Source organism: Pteropus medius, unplaced genomic scaffold (assembly GCF_902729225.1).
Source record: "Pteropus medius unplaced genomic scaffold, Ma_sr-lr_union100, whole genome shotgun sequence".
NCBI classification, from domain to species: domain Eukaryota; kingdom Metazoa; phylum Chordata; class Mammalia; order Chiroptera; family Pteropodidae; genus Pteropus; species Pteropus medius.
This window is the reverse complement of record NW_024354911.1, coordinates 9,680,802-9,705,117: the sequence shown is the minus strand read 5'-3', so window position 1 is coordinate 9,705,117 and position 24,316 is coordinate 9,680,802. Positions and strand designations below refer to the sequence as shown.

Below are 24,316 nucleotides of genomic sequence, written 5' to 3'. Positions count from 1 at the left end.
ATGCATCTTTCAAGTCTCTTAAAGAAAATTTAATAGCAGGCCAAACTTCTAACCTACTAAGTACCATGAGCCACAAGAAACTGAAAAAAATCATTTTAAACCAGGGATACATAGCTTATTGTGATTCATAACGGAACTAAAAAATAGGTAGCAGAAAAAAAGGGGAAAAAAAGCAGGGCTAGATATGTATATCATGTATGCAAAAGAAACTCAGATTTTTAAAAAGCAAGAAATAAAAATTGTTTTTTTTAAATAATGCAGTCAATGAGTTTAATATAAACCCTACAAATATGATGGGGCAATTATTACTATTAAAAAGTAATAAAATTAGGCATGATTTGGCACTTCTAGAAACTTTATTGAATTTCAATATGTAAGGTGCCATCAGTTTTGGGATGCACTATTATTTTATAACATCAGTACACAGAAATGCTGTCGTTTATCATTAAAATATGCCCGATTGCAGAGATATTAAAATGTAGAGAAACAAGCATCTTTGAACTGATGACACAAAGTAATGCTCCTAACTAATCAGGGATCAATTACTGGCAGTAGGAGATTACGTAGTATAATCTTTTTCCCAGAAAATTAAAATCTCCATTGCCTGATGCCTTCCTATAAAAGAACAACAACAAAAATTAACATCAATTACACTTAAAATGTATTATAAAAAAAGAAAAAGGGAAATATGTTGGTGAGTTCAACTCATAATAAACACAAAAAAAAATTAGGAAAAGGAAGGCAGTGGGTAAACAGGTAAGTGCTTTAAAGTTGTCATTATCATCAATATTAAAGAAGAAACTACTTAACGCAATTTACACTTGACTTATCCCAACATTTTTAAATTTCTTGCATTTTTATCCATTGACTTTCGATTAAAGCAACTAAACATTTGATCTGGAGTGAAAAACATTGATTCTAATTCTAAGTTTTTTGGTTTGCATAAATGATCCCGAACCCACTTGAGATATATATTTTAATTTATTACCGTATCAATAAATTTGATTGCTTTGCAGTTTTGATTGCCCTGTGTTTTTGGCACTCCTCAGCAATTTCTCAAAAATTTAATAAAAAAATTTTTGAAGTACCAGCCAATTTTCAAGAACCTCTGAAACATTGTGTATTCTTAGTGTGTGAAAGGTTACAGAGACTTAATATCTTATTAATGTTAAATGGTAGGATTGAAACCTTAACTTACAGCAATTTCTTTATGTAGGGTTACTTAGGCCAAAAGGAGACTTGACTGTTCTCCTGGAAAGGACATATGTTATCCAAATATTCTGAATATACGTTTTTTAGCGTTTTTTTTTTGCAAATCCTCATTCAAATCAATTAAAGATCATGAAAAGAAGGTGGTAATGAGTTAATCCTCTCTTTATATCTAAAATCTTTTTATTGATATTACCAGCAATGAGTGTGCAGAAAAACAATTTAAAAAGATGATATACTAGTATGAGATAGGAGAAAAAAGTGGTTAGTTGCCACATACAATGAAAGTGAAGTGGAGGAAAATTTAGTAAGTATTAAGTTAAGTGCTCCAAATATTGTTTACTTTAATCTCTTTGGTTTGATAAAATGGATGACTATAATTAAAAACAAATTTTTTTCAATATGCCTGATTTGTTCAAATAAGTCATGAAATTTATTTTTTTATTCTGTTTAATTTAAAGGACTTGGTTTAGCTCAAGTCTGTCACTATCTAGATATTCAGACTGGTCCCCTCTTTAACTATGAAAATACACATTAAATTCCAAGTTCATATTTGTTTCATGTTTTACTTTCAAAGATTTGACATATTTTTTACATGTATTACAAATATGGGAGAGTGCATCAGGGAATTCCAATTAAAATTTCTTCCTGCAGACATTAAGGTATATGAAGCACTGAAGATTTATCCCATGGTAACATAATTGATAAATTGTATAACTAGTCTCATTTTTGTGATAAATGAACATTGCTCAACAAACACACATACCGCTTTTCATACCTTACCTGGAAAGAGGCTTTATTGAACATAACTGTAAAATTATCTTTTAGGTTGAATTACCGAATTTGCACAAACATTTCTACAGAATTTTTTTTTAAAAATCAAACTGTATCATTTTTCCACTACATTTTGTTGTGCTTTTTATATTAATATTTGTAAATGTTATAATTTAATACTTATATCCCAATTACTTGCATAATCAGTTTTTTTTTTAATCCTGGGGGGTTGAAAGAAAATATAATAATATTCTTCTTTAGACAAAAGTCCTTTTAAATGAAGTTAAAAGCTGAGATAATTTAAGGAAAAAAAAATCTTCAAATTTTCATAACCAACAGGTTTAAGTGAAATTTACAATGCATTGGAAAATTGGCTGGTTAAAGTTATGATTTGTCCTCAGGTAGCTCAAAATCATTTTTACAGGTTTTTGTTTTTTTGTAAAAGTGTTTTTTAATATTTGAAAATAATAAAATAATATTTCACAATTTGCACAGAGTCTGACTAAAGGGCAGAGGCATATTACCCTCAGTGTTTAGAATAAAGCCAGATTTTCGGGCCCAGTTCCGCTGTAGAGTTTGTATGCACTGCAATCACAAATATTTTCTTTTTCCCTCTAAAGCTAGGGCCAATTTCATTTCAAATGGAGGTTAGAGTAAAAAAAAAAAATATCACTCTCGTGTTTTACCACCTTCTGCGCTAAGTATTATCTTAACCTTTTGCTCTGGTTGACCCATTTAATAACCTGGAAGAAAAAAAAAAGTGTTGCTCCCATGTCTGGTCTCAGTGGAAGTTATTTTCTAATGGACAATAAGCCGAAAGGCCATGGCTGTCCAGGAGGTCAAACGACAAATATCTCGTCTGCATGGGCTTACGCAGCAGCTTCGGTCCTTTCTTCTTCAGAAGCAGCTTTGTTGTCTTGCCTGTAATTTGCACATTTAGACTCTGTAGTTTGTTTATAAAATAGTTTTACACAAACCACTCTTAACAGTGCAAGCTTCTGAGTTGAAAATTATTCAGGCTTGTTTCATTGAAGGCACTTGGTTTCCATGGCAATTTATAAAAGATGGTGGTTTGGTTTCTTCATTGGAACAGATGACTTAGTTTGAGTGTTCAAGTGGCCGCGAGCAAACTCTGATAAGCCTGTGTATTATGTAAGCCCAGGTTTACCATCCTGGATAGTAGTGCATGCAAAAAGAGACAGCATACAGTCATCTAGCTTAGCCATGGGAGGAAAACGAATAAAAATAATAAAGGCTGGATAGGGATAAGGTGGAAGGAACATGAATGTTTTAAATAATTCTGAGTTCAGGTTCTTTTCAAGGAAGGGTAGCAACCAAAGGTAAAAGGGCCTACATTTATTTAATTCTCTACGTAAAACCTTCTCGAAAGGAAAATAAATGCCAGTTCTTCACGTACCCTGTTTACAGTGAGGTTTTTGTTGGCAGGCCATTAGATTTCCATGGTAACAAGCAAACTATTCATTTGAAACAAAACCAGCCATGACTTTGTGCTTTGACAAGAATTTCTATAGCTCTTTTTTTTTTTTTTCCAGAGTTCAACCAGATGACCAGATAACGCTGTAATCTTTTTAGCCACAAAAGCACCTGAAGGTCTCTTCTCTACTCAGGTCAAGATTATCTTTTATATATAGTTTGGAATAAGTTATACTTCCATGATGTCTTTTTATCCCCAGTGCTTAAAAAAATTTGTTTTTATTATTTTATTTTTGAGTCAGTAGTCAGTGGAGGAATCTTTGGTAGTTTGTTTTTTCAATGTCCATTTACAAAGACTCTTCATGCCAGTGCCTGGTATTTCTTTTATAGCCTCTGCCAGGATAAGGTCACCTCCGAGGACTTAGGATAGAGATGAGGACGATAACTGGAAAAAGCCATATATGTACTAAAATTCCAACAGCACCATCAACGGAATCTAAAGACAAGAAAAATAAATGCCAAGACAACAACAACAAAAAGGGAGAATAAATATTCCATGTAACTACTAATACGACTTTTGTGAACTCATAAAACAATTTTGTATATGGTAAACATTTTTGGAATTTTTAAATTTTATTTCATCAGATTCATTTTCAAGACAAGTGAAAGGACTATAACTTGAATATATGGTTAGGCATTTGATAAAATAAACATATTTGCAAACATAAGTTGATATAAAATGCTATAAAAACTTGTTCAGAATATATTTGTGTAGATTTGTGGCTTAGCTCAACCTCAGAGTTCTGCTAGCCACATGAAAGAATGCATACATAGAAAATTCTCAAAAATCCTAAAGGTCAGCTTTTTTTTTAAGCTTCCAGAAACGCTTAAGCTTAAAGATTGAAAGAAAAATTACTCTTGATGAAAACTAGGAAGAGATTGTTATGGGTAGAGAAATTACTGTAAATAGTAGATTATATATGTTTAGATCAGTCCAATATCTATAAATTAAGTAAATAATTATTTAGTGTAATTTTTAGAAGCACTTTGAAGTCCATTCTAACTAAAATATCTCTTCTCCCAATCTGATTTGTACTTAGAAATTAACATTAATTTAATATTCCTCAAACACTACTCATCAAAATGAACTTATATGATAGTTAGATACGAATGTAACAGAATACTTTCTCATACCAGAGAATATTTTTGTTTAATTAGGATAATTTGTTTTCCCTGATTTATAGAGGCTAAACAAAAATTACTTCAATACATATAGATATATCTCATTTAAATAAACCACACATATTTCTGGATTTAGTAGTTTAAGAAAACTGATTATGAAAATATCCTATATTATTCTAAAGTGTAATAATAAAGTCACTATGGGTTTTCCTAGTTATTTTATAGACATAGTCATGGCTACTTTTACCACTCCACTTTCTCCTTTTGGGAGTAAATTATGTTCTCTTGCTTTCTTCATTTGGAAAGTTTAATTCAACTAACTGAATTTAATTTATAATATTTTTCAGTGATTAAATTATCAAAATATAAATTTTCTATATAAGATGCTGACTATCTTCAGATGATATAATGTTACTGTCATTGATTCATATTGTGAAATTCAATAGAAATCCCATTCCCCTCTGAGGAGGAAGCATGCTTTTTTTGTGCATTTGACAAATGTACCTCATTTGAGTACAGCTAATGGTTTTCTAAGGCAAAATTAGCCAGACACAGGGAGAAATTTTTATAAATATGTTACTTGAAATGCCAAGTGTAATGACAAGAAGGTAAGACTATGAGCAAAATGGCTCATTGTTATGCACAATCTTAGTTTTTGTCTTTTTACAATGTTTAAAAATGGAGTCAGTTCAGTTCATTCGAGGACTCACTGGGTAACTGTACAAATTCAACTTTCAACATCTAGATTGATATAATTTCTCACTAAATATACTCAATGAAAACTCTGATTTGCTCTAGACATACAGAATGGATTTCTATGCTTATTTTGTATGTGTTAAATAATTTATGAGTTATTTTTATAAATTTAGTTTGATTGTTACCTCTTTATATGATCACAAAATTAAAAATTCCAGATAGTCCTATGAAAATCCTTAAATTGGAGGAATTTTTAATAGGAATGATTTTAAATTTTTCAACTTTAAGTGGATAATATAAAGTTAAGAATTTTAAGAAACATCTCAATACATAATTCTGATTCTTTTTACATTATGTATTTTTATTTATACCTCTTTTATTAAAAAATAGATTTGTGGTAAAAAATAAAATTTGAATATATCATTAAACTATAATATTCTAACCAGAGTAAAAAAAGTGAAACCAATAATAAACATTTGATTGTGGTGCAGGTAAAAGAGATTAATTATACCAGAAAAAAAATACACCATAATATATATTATATATAATATATGTATATTATATATATATAAGTATATATATATATATATATATATATATATATATATCACAAGATTGAACTTGTTCAAAAGGTTAACAGAAGCTAGATCTAGGAAATATCTTCATAAACATGGGGAATAGTAATAGGTATGTCTCTATAAATGTGTACTGAGTATATAGATTAGCCAAATATTTTAATAAAGGCTTTAAAAAAACTCTGAAATTAATAATATAAATTAAAAATATTTTGAAATCTTAATTAAAAATCAAAGTGTACTTTCTTTACATAGTTTTAAATCAAAATTACTTTTATTTTATCTTAAGCCAAATAAGCATATGGTTAAATTTAATACTTTGATTTTAAAATATCTTCAAAATTTTAGGGCCTCATGTATAAGAAATTCTAAATAAACAAACTAAAAATAAAACTGTTTTAATTAGAATATATTAGTTAAATAGTAATTACATTACTTTAACATCTCATTGAACCAATCCAAGAAGAGACACTTACTCTTAGTCGTCAAGTCTTGTTTTGCACATTCTCCTTCTGCAATTGATACATCATCAATAGCAATGTCACCTTCTATGCCAGGACCTCGAATACCTTCAAAAATGAGCTACAAATATGAATGAAACAAACCTAAATGTAGAGCTTTAATTTGCAGAACAATTTCTATTGAGAAATTGAGTAGTGAAACCTAAAGTTTTCAACAATCCAGGCATCTTTTATTCTTGACGGTCTTCAAAATTGTTCTTAAAAAATCTATCTTAACAAAACTAATAATGGAATCTTTCTTGCAGAGTATTAGTTTTTCACAGCAAAAGCTTTGTGTTGATTTTAAAACAAAACCATGCTTAGTTGAATAATATAATAAAACAACTACTACAAATCATATTAATTTTCATTTTCAGGAGTGAGGAAAATTTTGTTTGAGAGGTATTTCTGTGAAATAGATTCCCTTTAAATTTCTCTAGGCATATGTCATAACATTGGTTTTCTAGAAATATTTTAAGGAATGCACCAGTTCTGAGTTCTTCAGTATTATGTTTATTGAAGCTCACAGCAAAAGTTTACCATCACTTTGAAATTTTTCGATCATTTGCAAATTATTATAATAATAATTATAGTTATTATTATTTTATTCTTACAGAAATGACTCAGAATTTTCTCTGTAACTCTCCAATTATTCTTTGCTTCCAGCAAAATCTTTTAATCCTTTTTATACTAAAAGACAATTTATGGATTTTGTGATTATATTCCCAGAAAAAAATATCTACATGTCAAAATGAAATATCTTGCTTGGTCTTTCAAAAGAAAAATTAGCTTAATTAAGATCTATTTCAACATTGAGCTGATATGTGCATTTTTTATATAATTTCTAGCCTTATTTTATTGAAACAATTTGGAGTGAAAGTCTATTTGTATCAATACCAAAATTTTTGTTTTTACTTTTTGTTCGTCTTTGATAACATCTTAATACAGCTTCTTAAAGGCATACTTGTGATTTTCAGAGAATTTAAGCATCCTTTAAGAAGCAATCTTTGATCCATTGATCTCTGATATGCTATCATAATTTTATCAGTTGAACTCTCTAATTAATAAGCAGAAGAATTAGTTATCAACTTTCACAGAGTTCCTGCTCCTCCCACTTAAATATAATCCATAAGAGTAAAAATAATTTTCATGATTTGAAGGAGAAAAACACTTGAGAAGTTTTTATTACTATATTTAGTTTCTGTAGAGAAGGTTTCCTGCTTACTTTGTTGAGATAAGTATGTTAATAATGTCCAAAGCCATTTCTTTGAAAAGCATCCAAAATGTCTTGTATCACTGAAATCATAATAAAATGGCAGGACAAAGTTAAAATATTCAGAATTAAGTTGGCAGTATATGAATGCTCAGTCCTCAGAATCAGCAATGAAGCATTAACTACTTTGTCTGAAAATAATGACTTACATTTGACTTGGGGTGTTGTTTTGAAAGGTATCTTGGAAGTGGCTAAAAGTTCTCAGAAGATTGTTTAAATCACAAGTGAGGATTAAAAAAAAGTAGATTAAACATTTTAAAAACTAAATATAGAAAAGGAGAAGTCATCTTAATAGCTGCAGAATAATCCATCTTAGAGATAATCATAATTTATTTTAAAAACATCTTATTGTTATTGCTGGACATTAAAATTATTTTCAGCTATTCTCAACAAGGCTGAGATGAATACATTTTAAAATATTTTTATCCACACTTATTTAGAGTACATGGCTTTTTAAGTTCATTATAAATTGCTGCTATCAGCACTCTTATCTATGAGACAGCATTGTTTTTTTTTTCCTAACTGTGTGTTTTTAAGTCTTTTGGAAATTTTCCTTTTTTTTTTTTTTTTTTGATAAATGCTGCTTACCTGGTAGAGAATCAATGTTAGAGTAAATCAGTGGTTATTCCCACCCCCTTCTTAGTTTTAGTTATGCGATGCTAAGTCTTCTCTCCTAAAGATAACAACATGAATGAAATGTTATCTTGGAGAAAGTCAGAACTCATAGATTCATGCTGATAAGAGTCTTTTTCCATAAAATCAAACATTTCCACTTTAGCCTCAAGGCTAATACTTTATTGAATGCAAATGGAGCGCTGTCATCACAAATTTTTCTTTTATGCAGGTATTTTAAAGGATCAAATTGAATAAAGTATAGATTTCTGCCTCTCAGTCAACTTCTAATTCTAAAATGAAGCAGGAATAAGAATGTTTATTAGTCAGGAAATTTTGGTATGGTAAAGAGGAAATCTCCTTAGTCACCAATAGTTTTAATTTTAAAAGATGAAGTGAGAAGGAAAAGGAAGTAAAAATACTGTTTGCACAGTAGAATACAGGATTTGAAACATAGCCATGGCAAAGAAAAGAGGATTGCATTCTCATATGCTATGTGTGGGAAGTGAGATGTTGATGAAAAGGCTAATAAGGATAGGTGGGAATGTTCTACACATGTTCACACCTGAAATTTAAACAGAAGCTGAAGTCATAATCCTTTTATTGGAAAGGATGCTGGAGAAATGAGCTTGGGAGTTCATGAATTTTTCCATTTTTGCTATATTGAGGTGAATAAATAAAATTATCCACAATATTTTATTATTTAAAGTGCAGAGTTATTTTCTATAAGGTCCTGTTATTAGGAGATGAGTCACTATAAAATAATGGGGTTATTTAAAAATCAAAAATAGGGGTTCCAGTCAAAATGGCAGAGTAGGTAAATGCTGTGCTTGCCTCCCATCACAATCACAACAAAACTATAGAACAACTATCATTGAGAACTACCTGAAGTATAGCTGAATAGAAGTCCTACAGCTGGAGACTTAAGAAGAGCCACTTAGAGACTGCTAAAAAAGGTGGAGAAACGGAATAAGCTGGTCCCCAAACCTGCCTGTGGCAGTTGAGAATGAGTAGGAATGTCTCGGCTGCAAAGTTTCCCCTAGACGAATGAGGGGTCTCATCTTACACCAGGCTCCCCAGCACAGGGTTCCAGTGCTGGGAAGAGAAGTCTCCACAACTTCTGGCCATGAAACCCAGTGGAATTTGTGGCTGAATGAGACAGAGGGTGCTGAAGTCACAGATGTTCCTCTTAAAGGGTCCAGGTATATAGACTCACTCACTGACAGACCTCACTCCCTCAGCTTCAGCTCTAGGGCAGCTGTTAGAAAAGTGACAGGGACCTATAGGGAGGAACTGGGCTGTCTGGCTTCAGGGCGAGTCTGGAGGGGCAAATTTTTCCAAATAGAAGTGCTGGCAAAAATTCATTGTCTCTTCGTTGATCTCACCCCTGTCCTGGCATGTAGAGGCAGGCAGCCACCATATCTGTGTCTCCATCAACTTGGCTAACACGGGTTATTCCATCCTGGTGATTCCGAGATCCTGCCCCACCCAACTTGCAGGCCCACCCAAACCACCTCCAGTGCCTTTGCCATATGAAAGGCCTATCTTGGCTCATACTGCAAACTTTCCTAAAATCTCCCAAAGGTATCCAAACCCAAAATAAGCAGCATCTGGCCTCAGTGTGCCCTGTACCTCTTACTGAGAAGCCCCAAGCCTGGCAGTAGTGGCAGCTGGCCTCAGCTCAAGGCTAGGCCTCTTGAGGCACCTCTAAGCCTAGCATGGGTGGCAGCCATCTGTGGATTGTTCAGTGACCCTTGTCAGGTTGTCCTGGGCAAGGCACAAACCAAGACTGAACTTGGCCTGCAGTGGGGCCCCTCCCAGGAGGCCCTGGGGCCAGCATGCCTAGTGCCCCAGCTTCTGTCCTAGCCAAAGCATGCCGGCTTCTGTCCTAGCCAAAGCATCATCAAGGGTTACATCTGAGGATGACACATGCAAAAGGCAGACTGGGCAGGCACCAGAGCCCTGATAAAGTGAATCTTTCTTTATAGGGTCAGCACCTCATCAGCTAGTCCTCATAACCAATCAGCCTGAGGGTCAATCCCTCTCACTGACATACAAGTAGCAATCAAAGTTTAACTACCACAGGAGGACACACATAACTCACAGAAGGGGCACACCTAGAGTACCCAGCTCAGATAAACAGGGAAGACTGTGTCACTGGGCCTCACAGGACACCTACTACATAAGGCCACTCTACTAAGATGGGGAGACATAGAAACCCTACCTAATATGTAGAAACAAACACAGGGACAACAATCTACCACATACAGAGTTCAAAACACTGGTCATAAGGATGCTCAATGAACTTAGAGGAACAGTAAATGAACTCAGTGAGAACTTTAACAAAGAGATAGAAAACATAAAAATGGAGATAGAATATATAAAAAGAACCAGTCCAAAATGAAGAATACAATAATTGAAATGTAGAATAAATTAGAGAATCAACAATAGATTAGATGAAGCAGAGGATCTAATCAGCAATTTAGAAGATAAAGAAGTAGAAAATACTCATTCAGAACAGTAACAAGAAAAAAATCCAAAAAAATGAGGACAACATCAAGTATAATAACATTCACGTTACAAGGGTATCAAAATGAGAAGAGAGATAGCAAGGAATTGAAAACCTATTTGAAGAAATAATGATGGAAAACATCCTTAACATGGCAAAAGAAATAAACATACAAGTCCAGGAGGCACAGAGAGTCCCAAACAAGATGAACCCAAAGAGGCCCACACCAAGCACATCATCATGAAAATGACAAAGGTTAAAGACAAAGAGAGAATCTCAAAAGTAGCAAGAGAGCAGTCAGTTACCTACAAGAGAGCTTCCATGAGATTGTCAGCTGGTTTCTCAACAGAAACTTTGCAGGCCAGAAGGCATTGGCAGGAATTACTCAAAATGATAAAAAGTAAGGATCTATAACCAAGATTGCTCTACCTAGTAGAGCTATCATTTAGAATGGAAGGATAGATAAAGAGCTTCCCAGACAGGGCAAATCTAAAGGAGTTCATCATTACCGAACTAGTATTACAAGAAATGTTAATGTAGCTTTTTTAAGAAGAAAAGAAGAAAAAGAGGAAGAGGAGGAGGAAGAGAAAGAAGAGGAAGAAAAAATATGAAAACAAAGATGAAGAAAAATATATTGGCAATAACTACATGTCTACTAAAATTACTTTAAATATAAATGGATTATATGCTCCAATCAAAAGATAAGATGACTAAATGGATAAGAAAACAAGACTTTTACATATCTAAAAGACACTTATTTCAAATCACATACATACACAGACTGAAAGTAAAGAGATTAAAAAAAAGGTATTTCATGCAAATAGAAACCAACTACAAAAAAAGAAAAAAAGCTGGGGTAGCAATATTTATACCAGAGAAAATACAGTTTAAATCAAACACTATAACAAGGGACAAAGAAGGATCCAGTTATCCCACTTCTGGGATTTATGCAAAGAAACACAAAACACTACTTTGAAGGAACGTGTGCATCCAAATGTTCATTGCAGCATTATTTACTATGCAGATATAACCTGGGTGTCCATCAATGGATGAATGGATAAAGAAGTGGAACATATATACAATGGAATATTACTCAGCCATAAAAAAATGAATAAAAGTTTGCCATCTGCAACAACACAGATGGAGCTAAAGGGTATTGTGCTGGTAGAGTAAGTCATGTCATGTGATTTAGATAGAGATAGACAAATGTCATGTGATTTCACTTACATGTAGACTCTGAAGAACAAAATAAACCAACAAAAAAGAAACAAACTCATAGGTACAGAGAACATTTTGATGTTACCAGATGGGAGAGGGAAGGTGGAGGTGGGTGTAAAAAGGGGGAGGGGTTAAGAAGTACAAATTGATAGTTATAAAATAGTCATGAAATGTAAAGTGTAGAGTAAGAAATGTAGTCAATAATATTATAATAACTATGTATGCATCAGATGGGTACTAGATTTATCGAGGTGATCACTTTGTAGGTTATATAAATGTCTAATTATTACACTGTACACCTGAAACTAATATAATATTATAGGTCAACTGTAATTGAAAGATTAAAAATTATTTTAAAAAATCAAAACTAAAATAAACATATTATCAAAATTATTCCCAAACTTTTCAAGAATGCTTTCTCTGGAATGGTCCTCATAGCATTTCAAAACCTCTGTTACTGACTTTAAAGTATTAAATACTCCTACTATGAATTTCCTTTTTCTTCCCTTCTTTTCCTTTCCTGTGCACCTTGATCAAAAACACAAGGTGGGCCGCAGGCTTATGCCAAAGACAAAAATTCTGAAGTAGAGAGATTGTGAAGAATACTTCTACCCTTCTTTTGTGGTCAGATTAAGAGGGAGTGTTGGGAGCCTTTTGTGGTAAACGACAGAGATCTATTGACTGATGAAATTTAATATGTGTTCCGCCTACCTGATGGCAATGTGTTGACTGTAAGTGTGTAGTTGGCTAAGCAGCAAAGATATAAATCATCAAAAGTCAAATTTTCATACATCCAGAGGACTGCCTATATCTAGAATATTGTCTTCTATGAATTTTTTTATCCTTTAGTATTCCAAATGAATTATTACAGTAATAAAAGTTTACTGATTTGTAAATCTATTATTTACATTTATCTGTACAACTATGGATAATACAGTTTGTCACTGAATAAAGCAAGTTGATTAATTTCTATATAAGTATAGCAGATGTATATATTGTGTGGAAATAAATCAGAATTAGTAATAGTTATTACTAGAATTATAGTAATGTCTTGTCATGACAGGAAATCTAATCCAATAGGCCAGAGAAATCCCGTCATCTTCCTCAGGGTCTTCTTTGAACAGGAAGAAAAAGGTCCTGAACAGTATCTTAGTTTCCTTTTAATTTCCACAGCAGTTTTACTCTTGAGAAGACATAGAATGCATTTAACTTGTCTTGACTCTCACAAAGAAATATCTATTTCATTGTTCTGTTTATGTTTTGAACTCCATCTATAATTATATCTGAATTATTATTAAAAAATTATAGATTCTAATAAACACATAAATGGTTTCTAGACTAAGACCTAAAGGGGTACTTTTTTCTTTATATTGTTTTCTACTGTGAGCTAGCTAACAGACATAAAATGCATAAGTATTAAATTTAAAGAATGTACCTTGGTCAAACTTTCAAGTGTTTATAAAAATAAATCTTTGATAATAAACATTTTTTTCTCAAATATAAAAATGAGGAACTATAGCAATTATAATATGATGTATGTCAGCTTAGAAGATGTAATTTGTAGGCAATGAAAAAAATCTGAATTATATTCACTTAGAGAAGAAATGCTCTCTAATTCAATAGGTTAAATTATGTCACATTTTAAAGTACTATCATGATTCTAACTACTGTTACATTATAGAGATAAAACTATGTTTCTTTTCTCTTCTATACTTCCAAAATGCATTTGATTTAATTTCCACGAAGAAAGAATTAATGGTATCTAGTTACTTGGGGAGAAAATGTTGAAATTTAGGTCTCCTAAAAGAGAATTCAAATTGTGCAAAACCTGTTCTTCACATACAATCATGTGAAGAAATACAATCATTATTTAAAATGCTTTTCCTCACTGAAATGACAAGTTTAAAGTTGCGCAATGTATGTATGCAATTCAGGAAACTCAGTATGCAAGTCATACTGTATAATCAGAAAGTTAATTCTTCGTGAGTATATTCATGTGGAAATTTGGGAATAATATATGTGGAATTCTGTATTAGAATCATACCACACAAAATTATTTCAGTTCATTGACTGACGGTTGCTTACATACATTATAATTCTCTGAAGCATCTACATAGATATAGATGTCAATAGAAAGATAGAAATATAGATGATGCAATCAAAACATATTCAAATATAATTTCTCAATAAGAGAGAAAGAGTTACACTCAGTATTTATGAGTAAAAGTAGATGAGGGAATCAAAGAATAAAACGCACCTCTGATCATCTGATTTCAACAGTAATGGTGCGTTCTGCAGATATCTACCTTATTTTTTCCTAACAAGAGATACATGACTTCTGGTCATTACTGCCAAGCCAAACATAAAGCCTAAGAATGCACTTTAAAACTGATGATATAGAACATCGTAAGTATAGATGTAAATGTAAGTATATTTTTAATATAAATTATGTTATAAATATATAATTTGTATATTTATAGATATAATAAATCTAAACATATTAATTAATTATTAATTACATATTAATTAACAATAATAATTTTAACTTTGCTTTATTACTGGTTAAGCAAATAATCGAACTATCCTTATCCATTACAAAATGATTTGAATAGAGGCATCTCATTATAATTTAGGTGGATGGCTTTAACTTTTTCCTTGGGGAAGCTATAAAAATATTAATGGTAAGTTTAATTTAGAAGACTCTGACAATCCAAATTGTGGATAAACATCAACTGGTTGTAAAAGCTTCTAATCTAAAATAATATCATGAGATTTAACTGTTGTCAAAGACAGAAAGAAATAGATCACATTGTGAATTGCAATTGGAAAATGCTTCAGGAGCCATCATCTATGTAATTGCCATGAAATTTGGTATAGAATTTCAGATATGTATCTACATGAACATATAATGTCTACTTAGGAGGACAACATTTTCCAGATTAATATCATTCTTAGATAAACATAAAGGCAGTGTGATGTAATAAGAACACTATAATCTCTTTTCTAATCCCTATTTAATGTTAATGATTTGTGTGATTTAACATAAATTGTCTCAAAACCTTTAAATAAAGTTATAAGATCTCTAGAATTACTTTCACCTATAACTAAGAAAATGAAAAGTCAGTATTTTGTGTCTCATGGCTCTATAATTTTCCCCTAGAAAACATTTCCAATGTACTATGAAAAAAGTAAGGTACTAAAAAGAATGGCTAAATGTTTTCCTTGGTGTAGAATATAAAACATAAGTGATATTCTAAGACTAACACTATATTAATTTTACCTTTTTTTTTCTTAATTTGCCCTAATCCTTCCAAATACAGCAAAATTTATTTTCATTACAAGCACTGATCATGCTAAATTAATTCTGGAAAAAGAACCCCCAAAAGAAATTTCAGTATAATAAAACTTATATTTTCCCTGTGAAGCACTACAGAATAATTTTATTTTCAGCTAAGCAAACTAATTAGACACACTCAAAGGACTTTGTAAGTGGTTATTTTTTAAAGGGTTTATGAATCAAACTAATTTAAAGGCATGCAACTCCAAATAAATAAAACAGCATCAATGTCAATGAAACAGAGGCTCAAGATCACTTCTACCTCATTTAGAATTCCAAGAGATAAGAGATATCCTTTCAATTTAAATTAAGGACATCCTAGAATGCCACAAAGCTACATTTGAATAATATCAAAACTTCTCACAACTTAGCTTATATGTTACCATATTCCACACAATTATTACCATGCTTTCCTGGTATGCATTACATACCAAAGCAAGTATTTTTGAAAAACTTGATAGGTTATAAAAATTTTTTGAGCAAAAAATACTTTGAAAAAGTTCAAAGCAGCAAGAAACACAAAAATAAAATAAAACAAGAGTAAAAAAAAAAAACAAGATAGGATAATGTAGTGTGTTTCATGTTTCCTTCAGCAATCAAGATTTATGAAATAAAAGAAACTTCTTAGCCCGTGGACCTTGAAATATATTAGGAAATGAAAAAACATAAATATCTAAAAGAAAAATATGACATTATCTTTTTTCCACTGGTAATTTAAATAGCTTAAAATGTATTGATCCAAATTTTTCACTTTTTGATTTGCTTCCAGCCAAGATAGAGTAACAGGAACCAGATCTAGTCTCTCATCTGAAACAACCAAATGACTGGACAGAATTGATGAACAATGATGTTCAAGATATCAGACATCAGGTAATGAAGAATAGTGACCCCCCAAAGATGGGAATCAAACAAGGTAAGGCTTATGACTGTCCTATACAGAATTTATAGATCATGGTTCAAGCAGAACAAAGGTAGAGCCTGTTAGAAAATCTGAGTTGAGGAAATAGAACTGAGAGTCTAAGGAGTCTAAGGCACCTGGAGTGTGCAGAATAGAATACCAGCAAAGAAAGAGTTGCACAGAAAGAGAGATCTGGATAAGGACTCCCTCAAGTATTCACAAAAGTACCAATCAGGACATGAATGTGAGGAAACTACCTAAGACTTGGAAGAGAACTAGAAGGATGCATTTAAGGTAACAGTACCCAGCTCACATAGACTTAGAAAATCAAATAGTTCATGGGACATTGGCTAGAGTATTCAGTAGACTCTTGCCTATTTGTGAGAAATAATTAGCCATATATCAAACACTGCTCTGGTCTTCCCTAACAAATCACAAAAGCAAGACCAACAATGATTAAATTGTTTTCAAGTAACTTAACTACAAGTTCAAGAATAGTTACAGAAATACAAAAATATTCAGCACCTACCAAGGAAAAATTCACAACATCTGAGATCCAGTCAGACTACCATACATGTAAAGAAGCAGGAATATAATAATTTTTGTAATGAGGAAAAAAACAACAATAAAAACCAACCAAGAACTAACATGGCTATTAGCCTTAACAAACAAATGACATTAAAACAATTGTTATAACTGGATTTTATATGTTCAAAACATTAACTAGAGACATGAACAATATATATTTTTTAAGACTCGAAGAAATGTACAATGGCTGAGATGAAAAATATACTGAATAGTATTGAGGGCAGATTAGATGTTTCAAAAGAAATAATTAGTGAATGTGAAGACAGAATAAAAACTATTCAAAATAAACACAAATAAAAGAAAAATAATTAAAAATTTAAAAGCATTAATGAGCTAACTCCTTTAAGAGGAGATATATATATATATATATATACACACACACATATATATATGCACACATACATCTCCTCTTGAAGACTTTAAGTATATATATATATAATTAAAGTCTTTAATTATATATAATATATATAATTACAGTCTTCAAAGAAGAGCAAAAATATTTAAGAAACATTAGCCAGAAAATACTTACATTTTATCAAAACTATAAACCCACAGATCTAACAAGTTCAATGAACCCCAAGCACATGAAAAAGAAGAAAACTACACAAAATCACATCATAGTCAAATTGCCCAAAACTAGTGATAAAAAGAAAATCTTAAAAGCAACCAAAGTAGAGTCACATTACACATAGGTGACTAAATATAAGAGCGTCAGCAAATTTATCCTTGGAAACAATGCAAACAAAGACAGTGGAACAACCTCCTTAGGGTTCCAAAATGAAACATCAGGACACTATTCTCAGAGGAAATATCTTCACAAAATAACGGTGAAATAGATTTTTTCAGAAATACGAAAAGTGAAAAGAATTTATGTCTAGCAGCCCACACTACAATAAATGTTAAATGATGTAAATGAAATCCTTCAGGCAAAACAAAATTGATACTGGATGGCGTATGGATTTACAAAAAGGAACAAAGGCACCAGAAATGATAACTACTTTGGGTACCAGCTATGAAAATCTAGTCTGATTTCTCTCGGTTGGAATAAAAATAAGAGTTCATTATAGTGAAATTCTCCAAGGTTTGACTCATTGTGAATAAAGTTTTATTCATTTAGACATTCCTGAACATTTGCTTTGAACATTGTTGTCAATCTCTTTTTGTGAATGTAATATGCAAATTGCTGAGGCTGTAGAAAATCTGTTGTCATTTGTAGTGAGTTGTAAAAGTGTTTTGCTCTGAATTTACACTGACCACATTCTCCCTGATAACAAAAGATTAACTCACATCTTGAAATCCATTCCTTCTTTTAATCAACAATTCTGGGAATGGGATGCAATGGACTAAGATAGGCCAAATCACAAAGAAAAGCAATTTCTTTCTATAAGATTACAACAATAAACTTGGAACTGGCATTCTGCCTCTTGTTTCTTGCCTCGATTGATATGTGCCATCACTAGCAAAATTCTTAATCTTTTTAGTAAACCTCCTTAAGTTTTTCCTTTCCTCCTATCTTTGGAGAAAAACCTTTTCACTGAAACTTAGATAATTATCTTGAACCTGGTGACTCGGGTCCTATGGCTATTGATAAGGACCATTGAAATTCAACATTCTCTTTAAGTTCTCTCTCTTGTAACATCTTGAACAAAGAATTCATTCACTTGCAAAAACAAAATAAAACAAAATAAAACAAAATCTATACTTTTTCTAATGTGAAAAATGACGGAATAAAATAACTATTTGCATAAATTGTAATAATTTAATATCAGCCTGTAGGTCATTCTCTTAATTCTGAATAGTGAATAATCTTAGTTAAGATGGTGGTTTTACTAATTTCTTTACCACCTTATGCAAATTTCTCAAGAACAAACACTCTGTAACGACCAGTCCACTGAACTCAATCTACTTTCCAATTTGAGTAACACTGTCTTTAAATTTGAGGGGAATTAAACTTTCCTGGATCTCTTTCCTTTTAACTCTAAAAAAACTTCTCTTCTGTGGTTAATGTTAATGATTGGCTGGTGTTCTGCATGGTTCCATCTTTTAATAACTATTCACAGATGTATATTAAACTTAATATGTAATAAATATATAATATATTATATATATTTACATCAAATATATATAATTGAAATCATCCATTTTTCTTTAAACTACTTTCCTAATTTTTCCCTTCAACATCTTTTATGTGGATTTTGCAAAGGAGTCGTACTTGATTTGACAGCCTAATTTTACCTCTTTGAACCAATCTTCCCTACAACAACCTGAGTGATGTAGCATGTCCTCCCTTAAGTAAAATCTTTTAATGCCTCCCTATTGCCTAAACTCCTCAGGTTCCTTAACTTCATCTCAGACTAGTCTTTGACTTATTTTTGTGAACTAAATTCCAGGTAAATATCTCTGTTTCTCTGGCAAATCCTGTGGTATATGACCTCGATATCCTGGTTCACTTTGAACCTTGCTGCAATATTAATATCAGCCCTTCCTCTGCTTTTTAATCCCTCTCTTAGGTTCAAGTTTCACCTCATACAATCAACTTTTCTTGACTTTTCTCCATAATCTTTTCAGTTAGGTGTGCTCATAGAACTTTGTGTAGATTTCTGTTACTGCATTTATTATAGTATATGATATATATATATATATATTTTTAAATATGTATTTCTATGATTCTGAGGTAAATGATATATTTTTTAAATCTTCATGCCTAGCAATGTGCCTGGCACAGAGTAATGGCTCAATAAGTATTTGTTGAACTGTTGCCAATGACAATAAATAATTGCCCTGAAGGTGCTCAATAAATATTTATTAAATTTACTAAAATGTCTGTGGCAACAAAGGATTATACTGAAGGAAATATTAATATAGCTATTCTCTTAAATACTTATTGTATACGTATTTGATTTAAGAATTTTGTGTTGGCAAGAAAAACATGTAGGAAGCAAAAATATATCTGGAAAAACATCAAATTTTTAGAAATAAGTGCTCTTTGATGCTTATATAGATGTACACATTTTAATAGTAAGGTTACTTTTATCAGTAATGCTTTGGAATTCTGTCTCCCTGGTTTAATTTGGTTTAATGATATATTACCATGGATTTAATTTTCACAATTACATTCTCCTTTATAGAAACAAAATGATTTTCAGGGTCTACGATCTGAGTATATTTTATATATTTGTAGATAATCGGCTATTCTTACTTCATTATTCTTTACCATTGTAAACAACTATATGCACTTTTATTATCATGGTTAGGTATAGAAGTATAATTTCTAAATAAAAGCCATTAGAATTTTATAAATTAGGTTTCAAGAAAAGGACATTCCACCAAAGGAAAAAAAAAGAGAGGCAGAATTGGAGCTGTTACATTTTTCATACTCTTACTGTATATGCCATGACTGCATCTAAAAATCACCAGTAGAAAAAAACTCAACCTAGGTATATTATACATATATGTAGTTACTAAAATTACTTAAAGTACATTATTTTCTCCACTGAAATAGTTTTATGAATTACTGTTTTTAGCCATGATGGCCATTGTTATAGTCATTAAAATTTCTATTATATATTTGCAGCTAACTCTCTTAATTCAATCTAAGACTTACTTCTTTTCTGTATAAAAACAAAGAAAAAAACTTGTTTAAAGTTCTCTGACTTTGAAATCAAAGTGATAAATTACTAAAATGACATTACCTCAAAGAGACACATTTTACTAAAGTATATAAAATTTCATCGAGTAAAATTTAAACAGATTAATTGAGAATTGATTATCTAGTTTCCATTATTGCAAGAACCTATTTTATTTTTCTTCAGGGAAAAAAATATACAAGTTTGACTTTATAGCAATGGATCACATTTTCTCCAGGCAAATCATTTGATAGACTATTATTCAAACATATTACTTAATAGATGTTAATCAATAAAGGAAAAGGGCATTTTCTCTTTATAAAACAGCTTTTACAACTAAAGAGAACCTTAATCATATTGTTACTGTTTGGGTGACCTGAACTCCGGTGTCACTCCATGCCTAAAAATAGGATTTTGGTGATGTTCATATCACAGAATTTCTGAATATTCATATTCTAATGTTTGTTCAAGGTCTGCCTTTAATGTTATGCTCATATGCAGCAATGTATCCACAGAAATAATTGTTCTCTTACCTGAAATGAAGTAATTGGATATATATTAACATGAGCCTCATTCCATCGTTGTCCTTTATTCCCACTAGAAGACCACAGTGGATTCTCTATCGTTGTCTGCCCTTTCAAACGTAGATAAACATTTAAAACACCTAAAAATAACAATGAAATTTTATTTTGTACATTTGTTTTCGCTTCAAATTTGTTTCTCCTTAACTAAACACTTTTAAAAATAAAATTTTGCAGAACACTCTAGCATATCCTCCTCTGTTCCTCTCTCATTTTCAACTTTCTCTTATAATATTTGGCATTGGATAATTGTGCCCCAATCCCTAGAATCTGTGAATGTTACTTTATATAAGAAAAGAAGCTTTGCAGATGTACTTAAGTATCTTGAGATGGAGAAATTATTCTAGATCATCTGAGTATGTCCTAAATGTAATCACATATATCATAAGATAGAGGCAGAAAATTTGATACAAGAGAGAGTGTCACATATGAAAGAAAGAGAAGATGCAATGTAGCTGTATTTGAAAATAGAGGAAATAGCCGTAAGTGGAATATAAGCAACCTCTAAAAGCTAGAGAAGACAAGGACATGGGTTCTTCCCTAGAGAAGGAACCAGCCCTGCTAACACCTTGATTTTCACCTCATTATACTCATTTTGAATTTCTGTCCTCTAAAACTGTAAGGTAACAAATTTGTGTTGTTTTAAGCCACAAAGTTTGTGGTAACTTACTTGTTTCAGTGGCAATAGGAAACTAACATAGTATATAATCATGTACTTAGTGATCTGCTCAAAGTCTGATTCTAATTGTTTTGTCTTAATAGTTAACATCTCTTTTTCAGTTTACTTCATCCAACTCTTATTTTATTATAAAAGCATCATTTGAATATAAAAAAATAGCTTTGTCTCATGACTTGATATACGTCTTTCAACAGTTTCATGTCCTGCACATAGTAATAATAGAAATGATGATGATAATATTAATATAATCTGTGTTAAAACACTTACTTCAGATGAAGTAGTAATCCTCTCAACAATCCTAAGTACTTCCTATTATTCCCATTAGAGAACATTTCTACAGGGCATAACTCTAACCACTAAGGAAGAGCCTTCTGACTTTTCTTCATGTTGCCAGGGGCATTTACGAGGTCTCTTCATTCTAAAATGGTTTAAGTGTCAATATTCTCTACTGTTCTTCTGTCAGGACTCTTGAATCTCCCCATCTCTGTTCTGCTGTCAACACCATAAAAGCTGCTATGTTGATATATCGTAAGCCTTGGATTTTTTTAGTCTTCCAGGAGTACAGAATAGCCTTTGGGCAAATATTCACGGGAAACCCCATATGGACTTCTAGAATCAGTCCTGCAGAACTCCCTTCTTTCTGTTACCCTGATTTACAGATTCTACTTCAGCTACCCAGCACTCTGATCTCTGCTTTCTGAACTCTGGGATATCCACACTCTGCCTGAATTTCCTGGCCCCCGCACAGGGCTGGGAAATTGTCCTAAGGCAAAAAACTGGACTCCTATGGAGATCTCGTCATTAGTAGTAACTGGTTCCAGATAAGTTCTGTCTTCCTCTGCCTCTTTTCTTTTTTATGAAAATAGTTACCTAATATATTTTTCCCATTTTAATACTTGTTTATTGAAGTTGAACTTATCTGGAACCAGTTACTACTGTATGGCTTTAAGATACCCTCATTTTGATAACTTTTACAGATAATTATGTTATTATTTAGATATTTATATGCAGATTATATAGATATCATCCTTTCTGAAAAGCAGAAAAGATAATATAAAAATCAATCACTATTAAATTGATCACTCAAAGGTAGCTTTCTTAATATTTTGGTGTATGTTGCTTCAGTTTCTTTTTTTAATTTATATCTACAAATGTACAGTTATATGGTATAGAGTAGTTTATCTTTCAGATTTTTAGTGCCATTTTGTCTAATCCTGTATACATAAGACCACACATATTCATATTACACACAAATTCATAAAAACAGATACTCACTTTTTAAACAACAAACAAATGCATTCTTCACATCACAGCTATTGCTTACTAGCTGGATGACCTTGGCTTGGTCTCTTACTTAATCTCTCTGTCTCAATTTCCTCATCAGGTTAAATGATGATAATAACAGTAACTAGTAAGCTTTTTAGGAGAATTAAAATGAGTTAAAGTATGTAACCTGCACATTATGTCTCATACATATTCTTTGGGTTTTATTATTATCTATTAAGACATTCCGGAATAACTTTGACTTGGTAATGGACTACTACTTTCTTATTAAGGTAGATTCAAGTTGTTAGTATTGAATTTAAGAATAATGCATATATATTTACATATAAAGTTCTCCATTTTTCTTTTGTATTTTATCTTTCTATGTTGTGTTTTTACTTTTTGCTTCAGAATCTATTATTTTCTATCTTTTTCTCCTTTAATATGAGAAATAATCTCCGGCTAGTCCTCTATAGTACTGATTTTATTTTCCATAGTGTAGATTCTGTTATTTTGTTTCTAATGTCATCTTTATTTGGCTATTGTATTATTCATGACATTACATTTTTTTCTGATCTCATCAAGCTCCCCTTTATTTCAGTCTTTTATCCAGTTCCTTCTTTTTCTTGATCCATTATTGTATCATCCTTATCTTTTATTGTTTCATGAAGTTTATATTCTTATGTATTTTATTGAAAATATAAAGCATATATACTATACGAGTTTTATTTTCACCTGAATTTTCAGCAAGTTTTTCAACAATATGTGCCTCTTTTACTATGTGCTTATTAGCCTTGTTTTATAATGTGGAATCATTAGTGTGTTTCTTTCTCTTTCTCATTTTCTTTCACTTTATTCATCCTTAAATATCCTATACAATGCTAAATAATCCTGTGACGTTTTTTACTAAAATCACCAATGGAGCTTCTTCTCTGTGCACAGAATGGGTTGGATTTTGTTAGCTCCTCCTCTAAGATCTAAAACTACTGGCAAGTTAACTGAGGTTTTACAACATCAAGATTCAACAATCTAAGAATAGTGAAAAAATATTTATGCCTTTGGGCAATATAAGAGTTTAACTTTCTGGGATTTTCCCAATGTGCTCAACAAGCCTTTGTGGCAGGGAGTGGATTTCTGAATCCATCCTTCTGTTTTCCTTTTTTATATACTCAGTGTGGCTCAGTTTTTCTTGTTCATTGGTGCTGGTACATTATACATCAGAAAGGCAACCATGTGCCCAAAGGAAAGGCCACTAGAGAACATATTTCTTTGTGAGGCAAATGTATTATGTTTTTGGACAGTACTATATAACAAAGAAGGATTCTTAAAAAATCAAGCCCAAATAAATAATAAATTTTGTAT

The 24,316-nt window shown here is 31.5% G+C and overlaps 1 protein-coding gene across 3 annotated transcripts in view; it reads right to left on the bottom strand.

Annotated features, from left to right (window-relative positions):
• Window positions 1–337: 337 nt before the first annotated feature.
• MDGA2 (MAM domain containing glycosylphosphatidylinositol anchor 2) overlaps window positions 338–24,316 on the bottom strand; it is a 772,964-nt gene continuing 748,985 nt past the window's right edge. For all 3 annotated transcript variants that reach the window (XM_039856637.1, XM_039856638.1, XM_039856639.1), the window contains 3 exons: window positions 20,965–21,095; window positions 6,347–6,452; window positions 338–3,913 (listed from right to left, as the gene is read on the bottom strand). In XM_039856637.1, the coding sequence (XP_039712571.1) occupies window positions 3,825–3,913; window positions 6,347–6,452; window positions 20,965–21,095 (326 nt within the window). In that variant the 3' untranslated portion in view covers window positions 338–3,824. The remainder of the gene's footprint in view (window positions 3,914–6,346; window positions 6,453–20,964; window positions 21,096–24,316) is intronic.